At 38.5% G+C, this 10,514-nt stretch overlaps 1 protein-coding gene across 1 annotated transcript; it reads left to right on the top strand.

Moving 5' to 3' along the window:
• Positions 1-64: 64 nt before the first annotated feature.
• Positions 65-4,603, top strand: LOC108141957 (rab GDP dissociation inhibitor alpha). The gene is made up of 3 exons (XM_017265599.2): positions 65-693; positions 2,066-2,541; positions 3,980-4,603. Exons 1-3 carry the CDS (start codon positions 300-302, stop codon positions 4,439-4,441), a joined length of 1,332 nt encoding a protein of 443 aa, XP_017121088.1. The 5' UTR covers positions 65-299; the 3' UTR covers positions 4,442-4,603.
• Positions 4,604-10,514: the final 5,911 nt, after the last annotated feature.

Raw genomic sequence — 10,514 nt, 5'->3', positions numbered from 1 at the left:
GCCGTTTTATTTGTTCCATGTTCAAAGAACCGGCGATTACAACACCGCGATAACCACTCGCAGCAATGCAGCCCTGCGCTCGCTAAGAACGTAACGTGACGTGACCAGCAAATGACGTGACGTGACGGCGAAGGGGCAACGCAAAGCGGACGAGCGAGAGCCGAACGAGTAGAGAAAAAATATTGAGCGCAGAAAAGTCCACCAAATCGAACGTCGCAGCAAGTGAAAAAGGCAAATAAAAACCGGATAATAACCAGAGATTATTGTGATTGAGATACAAGCGAGCCGCAGCAGCCAAAATGAATGAGGAATACGACGCGATTGTGCTCGGAACGGGGCTCAAGGAGTGCATCCTCAGCGGAATGCTGTCCGTATCCGGCAAAAAGGTGCTGCATATTGATCGGAACAAGTACTACGGCGGCGAATCGGCCTCGATAACGCCGCTGGAGGAGCTCTTCCAGCGCTATGGGTTGGAGCCGCCCGGTGAGCGGTTCGGGCGTGGTCGCGACTGGAACGTGGACCTGATCCCAAAGTTCCTGATGGCCAATGGCCAGCTGGTTAAGCTGCTGATCCATACGGGCGTTACCCGATATCTGGAATTCAAGTCCATCGAGGGCAGCTACGTCTACAAGGGCGGCAAGATTGCCAAGGTGCCGGTGGACCAGAAGGAAGCCCTGGCATCTGATCTCATGGGTTCGTTTCCCTTTTTTTTTTACTTTAGTAATAGTGTGATTTCTTTTTTTTTTACCTTCCCAAAAGTTGTGCAAATTACCAGCTGTGCATGTGTGTGTGTGTGTATGTATGTACTCGACTCTTATCTGCCCCCCTCTCTCGCTCTCTTTCTCTGTTCTTCTTTGTCTCGGCTTTTTCACTCGCTCGTTGTTGTTGTTTTTGACTGACACGTATGTGTGCGCCGAAAAAACAGTTGTTTCTTGGCTTAGCAGAGAAATTCTAAAATTTCTTTGAACATTTCCCAAGCTTGTTTATTTGTATAACCATTATCACCCTATTAAGATTTCAATTCCTACTGGGGTGGCTTGAATGTAATTGCTCCAAGCTGATTCATACACCTGACGCTAATTACTCGCGTCTATTTTACACCTGATATTCGCTTTGGCTGGAACTTTTTTAGTTTTTCTCTTCGTGGCAGCAACAGAATGCAATTAGTCAACTCACGCTCTATTTATTTATGATTGGGTCTTGAATTGTTTCCATTTTTTTTTTTTACGTGTTTTTGCAACCAATTTTTCGGTGAGGCGCATTGAACCCCTTCACTTCACAGTGAAGCTTGCCAGCCAAAGGCTCTGCACACTAAATGTTATTTCAACCTTGAACTACACTTTTCAATCGAATATCGTTTTTCAGTTGAGATTAACTGAATTTCTTCGAGTCGTAATGTTTTATTTTTAGTTGGTTACTCTATGCTTGAGCAAATTTAAAAGTAAATAATAAATAAATATTGGTCCAAAAAAAATTTCTATTTCTATCATTTCTATTTTATTGTTAATTGTATTTTGTTATAAATAAATACTTTTTAATTGCATTGAAAAAAAAAGTCTGTCTGATTCTAAGCAGATTGTAGTTTTCAGACAATTTGTTATAAATCAGTACTTAAATTCTTTAGTATCAATTATTTTTACAATTTGGAGTTATAATAAGTTATAATAAAAAAAATAGGCATAGACCTAACGAATAACGAACCTAACTAATTTTATACTTTAAGTACTCGTTTTTAAAATAAGATTATTAAGAGTCTAGTTTGGTATTAAAACATAATTTCTTGTCCATTCTCCACTGTTGTCGGCATTACACGTATGCTCAGAATGACGTCATAGGGTGGCCAAGTGTTTTTTGATTGTTGGTGGTGGTTCTCCCGCCCCCTTAAACTCTGGGTTTCAAATTATAGTTGCGTGCTTGTGTTTGTGTGTGTTTTTGTTTGCATGCAAATGAAATGGAAAAGAAATGGGAAACTTAAAACTCTGAACTCGCGCACTCCCTTAGACAGATCCTGTTCCCAGAACTGGCCAATATGGTAAGCGATACCTAAATGTAAATGCATTCGCAGGTATGTTCGAGAAGCGTCGCTTCCGGAACTTCCTCATCTACGTGCAGGACTTCCGGGAAGATGACCCCAAGACCTGGAAGGACTTTGACCCCACCAAGGCCAACATGCAGGGCCTGTACGACAAGTTCGGTCTGGACAAGAACACGCAGGACTTCACCGGCCACGCCCTGGCCCTGTTCCGCGACGACGAGTATCTGAACGAGCCGGCCGTGAACACTATCCGGCGCATTAAGCTCTACTCCGATTCGCTGGCGCGGTACGGCAAGTCGCCCTACCTCTATCCCATGTACGGATTGGGCGAGCTCCCCCAGGGATTCGCCCGCCTGTCGGCCATCTACGGCGGCACCTACATGCTGGACAAGCCCATCGACGAGATCGTCCTTGGCGAGGGCGGCAAGGTGGTGGGCGTGCGCTCCGGCGACGAGGTCGCCAAATGCAAGCAGGTCTACTGCGATCCCAGCTACGTGCCCGAGAAGGTAAGACTACATATTCTGTAAAGATTACCATGGCTGGAAATACATGTTTCCCTGAAAATACTTAAAATCTAAAGCATATATCTGAAGAAAACAGAACAGCTTAACTACCATGTTATTTTTGTAGTTTTTTAAGTAAACGAAATGAGAAATGTTCTAATGATGCTGTAAATTTAATATAATCAATTTAAACAGAAATAGGGATTTCTAAAACTCAACATTTGATTACAAATATTTTGTATTGACATTTAATGTCAGGTTTTTACTTTCTGCTCCCCGTTTATGTCATCAAACAACAACAAATTGTTGTAAAATTATAAAAATGGAGTGTATTGACTTAAGATATTTATTTAATTAGCAGAAGATAAGTTTTAATTAATTTATAAAACGATTTTTTTTGGAGCTCGAAGTAATTCGAAAATATCCTCCGAAAATAAGATAAAAAATAAAGTTACCAGATAACAAAAGAGGCTGTCCTCGGTAGCGGCGCTTCACAGATATAGAGTTTTTCCAACTCGCACTCGAGATCATTTAGATCATTATAATTTGTTTCCGTCCTTCTGTATCCCAAAATGTCACAGTGTTCATTTCCTCCCGAATTATTTGGTTCCCCTTTCATCGAAATATCCAAGGTCAATCGCTGGCCGGTTGAAAACCAATCGTGTATCCCATGATGAGCCAAATCTGTTCCAGAGGTCCAGTATATGCCTTCAATTTTCGCGGTCCTAAGATAAATATTGACCAGATCCCATTCCTCCATGGTCTCAAATGCAATTAATTGGGCGTCCATTCGCCGACAGGATTCAAAAGCATCAAACCAATTTTTTGTCAGATTCGTTTCAAAGTAATAGTATCCTTCACCGATCTTAACAAACGGTTCTGTGCTTATGTTGAAAAAGTCGGGCACACCTAAAGCATATAAGAACTAGTATAAGAAAATTCGTTGTCCTTGAGATACGCCTTACCCTCAGTAATTATTGGCGTTATTTCGTACGTCAAAAATTGGGTGAATAATCCCAGGAAAATCAAAAGAGTGAGCTTCGAGAACATTTTTGCTAGACTGCTTAGGTTATTGAGAAGGATTGGACTTTTATACTGAATACTTATCGGAAGAATTTAGGCAAAATGTTAATCTTTTGGCAATTTGTTTTTGCGTCTTTAATTTATGACATCGTTATCGTACATTATAACCCAGCTCATAATTAATCGCATTTGATTCGTTCTCAAAATTGGTCACTACACTTATGATATAAAATACCAGCTATTTGTGTTATACAATACCATAAATAGTTTATAAAATAGTTTTAATAAATTTTTTAGAATCTGTTTTTAGATTTAGTCTTTTGCATTTTGGACATGGCACTTTCTTATTGCGATAAGCGTACTAAAAGTTGTCAACCAAATATTAATACAACTAATTTTCTTTCGATTTGGCTTGCAGGTGCGCAAGCGTGGCAAGGTTATTCGCTGCATTTGCATTCTAGATCATCCGGTGGCCAGCACCAAGGATGGTCTCTCCACGCAGATTATCATTCCACAAAAGCAGGTGGGCCGCAAGTCGGACATCTACGTGTCGCTTGTGAGCTCCACCCACCAGGTGGCCGCCAAGGGCTGGTTCGTGGGCATGGTCTCGACCACCGTTGAGACCGAGAACCCGGAGGTGGAGATCAAGCCTGGCCTGGACTTGCTCGAACCGATCGCACAAAAGTTCGTGACCATTTCGGACTACTTGGAGCCGATCGATGATGGAGCCGAGTCGCAGATCTTCATTTCGGAGTCTTATGATGCGACCACGCACTTTGAGACCACTTGCCTGGATGTGTTGAACATATTCAAGCGCGGCACTGGCGAGACGTTCGACTTTTCCAAGATCAAGCACGAGCTGGGCGACGAGGAGCAGTAAGCGGAATGCGAGGCCTCATCTGGTTATGGTGCATTTGGACAGCTCAACATCAGCCACAAACATCGGAGATCGCCCCAGCGTCGTGGCCAAACCTTTAAGAAATACCCAAGATAAAAAAAAAAAAACCCAAGAAAATAAAAGCCCAAAAAATCTAAAGAAAAACGAAAAAACCATAAATTGTATTACGAAAATGCTTTTCCATCGAGAGATGAAGTTTTAGATGTGAAACGAATTGCTTGCTTCGCGCAATATTGGATATGCCTAGAAAATATATATATATATATATATACACACCAATATAAATACATAAATAACACAACATGCAGTCGCGTATATATATGTACGTCTATATAAATGTATAACTAAGTGAGTGTTAGGCAACTAAATCAAATCACAATCACACAGTTTCAGCTTGTTGTGACTTGAGAAAGGGTGAATGGCTCTACGGTCACGCTATAATGCTTGGACTTTAGTTGTACGAGTATATAATAAAGTATATATATAATATATGACATCGTATATATATATTGTCTATGTATATTGCCCTTTTGCTTGGTTTTTTTTTTCTTTTGTGATCGAACACGATTTGTGAGCCTCGCAAGGCCGCAGACATGCATAATACATACCTATAAACATGACACACTCTCACACATGCATAATGCAGCATTATAATTGTAATTGTAATCCAAAAAAAAAAAACAGGAAGACATCGATGGTATTGAAAATGTAAACAGTCGAATAGTTCATCGCAGCTTACCCAATATATTGCAATTGATCGAAGCGCGGCAGACAACAAAAATTAAACAAAACCCAAACAGATAGATTGTCAATGGTATAGAGAACTATGGTATTCCGCATTTTCAGAATTTACATTTTTAATAAAAATAAAAAAAATATTTGCGAAATTTTTATTTACTTGGCGAATTTAAAAGAATCTTATGTTTTCTCTGTTTGGAGGTGCAAAAGAGAATGCGGTAGTTGTATTTTTAAACACCTGATTAATCAGCCTTAAGAGCTTTTATAAATCGGGAATACGAAATCTAGAATTTACATGTTTAATTAATTTTTTTCTAAATGCAGATGCCCACGTAATTTTCTATCGAGTTGGTTTCTTTGCCACATTTAAAAAATGGAAATACGTTTATATCTCAACCAGTTTGGTCAGTCAGTCATGAAGAACTGGGAACGTAGTCCTGGAGCTTTTAGCCTGCCAAACTGGCTCATTTAATTTCAATTCTAAGGTTCATGGTTCCGGTCAAATGTGAACCGAGTTTTAACGTCATTAGCTTTTGCAACACAGCAAAGGCGGCATATTTAAAAAAGGTTTAAAACTCAAAACGTGAAAAAATAGTAAAAATATCCTTTATTTCAGAGATAAGAAAAATTTAACATAGACCACAGTATGTCCACAGTATGTTTTAATGAAATTCGAAGATAATTTTTAGCATTAACATATTTTGGAAGCATATCCACGCAAGTGGACCTAGACATTTTCATTTGTCTATTAGCTCGTTTATACACCTAGTGCAGAGTATAAATCACTAAAAATTAATTACTTTATCGGGAAAGGGTAATAAAGTTAACGTAAGCCATACAAAAAGTATTTATTTAAGGGAGTATTCTAGTCTGAAAATTTTAAAAAATTGATTTTTTTCATATTTTGAAATTTTAGACTTACGAAAATATGATCCTTTTCAAAATTCGAATTATTTTAAGAGCTACGCCGATTTTGTGATTGCAAAACTTTAAAAAACTACTTGTTTTTGATGCGCTAGCCACAATATCTTAAGTTTTAATCAGCCGATTTACTTGAAATTAGGCATAAATATTCTTTAAATAACATCTCTCTATAAATTAGCCAAAAAAAAATATTTTTAAAATATTCGACAAAATTGAAAAAACGGATAGTTAAAATATTTTGTGTTTTTTTATTTATGGTCAAAAATGACTCGAAATTCGAGCCTCTAGACTAGAATACCCCCTTAAGTGCCGGCATCCATTCTATATCACACCCAACTAATATCGATCATGGTCGATTTGTTCTATTAATCTTTTGACTGGCAAATACTCCTTTAATTGTTTATTTATTTATATTTCACAAATTATTTTGGCTGGTAGCTTTTCGAAAGGGTCTTAACTCTTGTTGACTTAATGAACCTTAAATCAGTTGTAAATGAAAAAGAGTCCAGCAATTCTTTCCCCCCTCATAAATATCACTTTAGTCGTTGCTGCATTTGTTAGCTTGTGCCGTCGGATTTGAATCACGTAACCATAAGGTTATAGTTATGGTCAGGACTCCTCGTTGCCTTTATGTGACACAATTACGAATTCCGCAGCAAGTGTTTGGCATGCATTTGAAATACTTGCCCCCTTCCCCCCATCAATCCCCCACCCCCCGCACAAATCACCCCTTACATCAGTGGTAAGTGGGAAATTCTTATTGAATTGCATGTGGCATGCCACACGAGACTGGGGCTACTAGCTCGCTCACTTTCGGGCGTTCCTCGTCCTGGATCCTGAATCCTGAATCCTGTCGATGCCCCGGGAATGTGCAAAATGCCGAGAATGCCGAGAATGCCGCTTTAGACTGCTGTTAGTTTTAATGCTGTCACTGACAGTTTGTGTTTTTTTTTCCGTACTCCACTCCACTTTGCCTTGGTTTTATTTTCATTGCCTTTGCGACCTGTCCAACAAAATGCCGCCAGTATTTTTCCAATTTCCGCTATCAAGAAAAGGCAAAAGTGCAAAGACGTTTCGCATTATTTCGCTCTTGCCCAATGGCTGAGCATTGAACTCGTCTGGGGCCACAAGTGTTCCTACATTCTTGAAGTAGTTTTAAATTTTTGGCAATAAATAGTTTCAGTTCTCAAGAATATTTGGATTTTTATTAATGAATTTTACTATTATTTATAAAAACATTGAATAATTATGCAGATTTTTAAACCATTTTGTGAACAAATTTATTAATTTTTTATAATAAATCATCTTATTATTAATATTAATAATTATCTAAAAATACATAGGTATATAATATGTAATCTAGAATCTTATCAGCAAGATCTTACATTACATTTTCTTCGCAATACCTCAGTATGTTCTCCGAATTCCTGTCACATTTAACATCTGCAACTCTCTCATTGCGTCTGATTTGGCATGGCTCTGAGGAATGGGCTTAACTACCATCCTTCCCCTCCCCCCCCCCATTTAGCCCCCTCTATTTTGGTTGTTGTCACTGGTGATGATGATGATGGCAATGCCGCTGATGTGGCCAAAACACGTCGCCCCATGCTGGTCAAGTCTTTCACCACATTTTTGCTCCTCTTCCTTCCGTCTTGAATGTGGTTTATTTTTCTTTTTTTTTTTGCAAGACGGGTCGAACCAAAAAAAAAAAAAAAAAAAACACAAACAAAATAACGAAGAAAAACCGCCAGAGAAGACCAAAATTTGTAACGGGGCAAATTGAAGTCAAAACTTTGGCGCTCAGCGCCGCATGCAAGTCACATACAACAGCAGGACTGAGGCGGGTATGGGGATTGCCAGGATAATGGGCGTGGCGGGTGGGAGGGGGAGGGATGAGGCGATGGAGCTATGATGTCGACGCAGCACTGGCAGGCATGACTAAGCTGCCAGCCCCTGTCCCTGTCTGCATCTATATTCGCGTCCTTGTTGTTACTGCTCCGTCGGCCATGGTCAGGCTAACGAGCCCAGCTTTAACACAGAAAGAAATATGATACATTGGACCCTAAAATAGAACATGAGGCTGTTGCATCACATTAATATATATATATTTTTTTAGTTGCTTTGCTATTTTATTTTTTAATACTTTCCTCTGTGAATATTAACAATAAGTGTATCAAATCTTATGGTAATAACCTAAGCAACTGTCGTATGACTGAGTTATGGGGCCCTGAAAATTATTATGAATGTAAAAATATTTTAAATAATAACAATACGTTGCTTTGAAATATATTTAGAAAATGTAACCTTTCATTTTAATATTTGTCAAGACTAAAATACTATTAAACATACTAACATTTAAAACTAATTTAAACTCGCTGTTTTTTTATTTATAATGTACATAATTTTGCACGTTTGTACAATACATACAATTTAAAACTCTATGATACACAAAAACTTGAATTTAAATATGGTTTTTTTAACATTAAGCATTAAAATTAAAATTTCAACTAAAGCTGCATGACACAATACCATTTTATTACCATTACAGAAAAATGTTATTAGGAGTAATCCCTATATAATAATATCATATAAATTATTTATTATTGTAATTGGCAATTGTTTTCCAAATTAAAAAACAAAAAAAAAAAACAAATCAATGATTTCCGAAGGAAAATTAGAAAAATATTCTGTTATATAAATAGCTGCAAACATTTCTGCCAGTGCAGTGGGTTATAAATGGGTGGCAAAAGTGGCACCGCGTTGGGCTCGTAATAATAGCCAACCGCAAAAGGCCACACACAGTTACAAACACACACGCCCCGAAAACAAAGCAACAAAATGATGCCTTTGGGGTCAGTTGACGGTGTTGGAGCAATGATTTGGCGGCTTAAGGACGTTGGCAACGTGCATCGGGCATCGAGCATCGAGCTAAATTGACGCAGTGGACAGACATAGTTAGGCCAAATCTCGCACACAGATAGGTCAAATTGAATATAATTCTTGGGCTTTCCTTACAACTTAATGTGATTAATTACACACGTTATGATTATAATGCAGCCGACACGTTGTCTCCTCCGTAGCCATCATCGTCAGCTGTCTCATCATTATCCGCAACGACATCTTGCCTGAAAATCTCGTGGCAACATCAGAAAGTAGAGGGCATGACCACACTGGGCGAAACAGATTTAAATCCATTTCGATATCCTAGACATAGGTGAATTGTAGCTCAATGTGCAATAAATTAAATTCTACATTTTTAAAACATTTTTCTTACTAAAACTTTAAAACTATTTGGAATGTCGTACTTTAATAGCTTTGGGGCATAATAATTATGGCTCCCACTAATCCTCTTAAAATCTGTGTGTTTCCTGCAACTTAATCTCTGCTTATTTCTCCCAGTGAATTGCTCTATTTGACTGCTTTTCAATTACTTGCATTTCCTATTCTCATTGTCATTGTTATTGTTGCTTTGCATTTTGCTGCCTTTGCCTTTGGCCCACGAGCTTGTCAACAACTTCATTATCGCTTGCGACACTGTGCAACATCATCCCACAGCAGCACAACCGAACCCCCTTTGCCCCTCACCCGCGATCTCTTTACTCGAGAAGCAAATTTAAATCAATTAAGTAATCTTATTGCCACTGCTGCTTTTGCTCCTCGTGTTGCTGTGATGCTGTGTTGCTCCTCTGAAGATGCGCTCTGCCTTTTGCCACTTTGCCGTTGTCTGCTTTTAGGCACTACTTGTACGTACACCGAAAATTGTACATTTATTAAAAATATATTTTATTTAGTTTATAAAGAGCGCTTGATATAAATATACAAAAGCATTTTAAAGAGAAAAAGTGAAATTACTATTTATGTCATACACAAATGTTATTTGTCTGCTACAACCAAATGAATATAAAGGTTTGTGCTCAAATCCTGATTTCCATTCGTGCTGCACGAAAACTTTAAAAATCCTGCTTCTGTTGGGCACAAAAGAATAACTTACATATATTTTTTTCATGTGCATGGACAGACAAAAACATTAACACACGCCCCCACTTTTTGTATGTCAAGCATTATAACTGTGGCCATTTCTTCACATGCGTGAACGTCTGGCTTTATGTGTGTTTATGTGTCTGTTTGTGTCTGTGTTTGTTGCTGGCTGGCAAACTTTTGCTGTGTTGCATATTTTGTGCAGATTAATTAAATTGCTGGCATGAAGCCCGGTAACCAGAGACGATGGCGAGGGGCGAAAATAAGTGCCGGGGGGATGGGGGGACAGGAAGCTCTTTCGGCAACTGTGCTCAGAGATTGAAGTGCATTATTAAATGTTTCTTTTTTTTAATAATTCATGCAGAAGAAAACTAACAAACACTTTTGCCTACCCCGCCCCCTCTGACATTTTAAG

This window comes from Drosophila elegans, unplaced genomic scaffold (genome assembly GCF_018152505.1).
Source record: "Drosophila elegans isolate 14027-0461.03 unplaced genomic scaffold, ASM1815250v1 contig_814, whole genome shotgun sequence".
In the NCBI taxonomy this organism is placed as follows: Eukaryota; Metazoa; Arthropoda; class Insecta; order Diptera; family Drosophilidae; genus Drosophila; species Drosophila elegans.
This window is presented reverse-complemented; position numbering and strand designations above follow the sequence as displayed.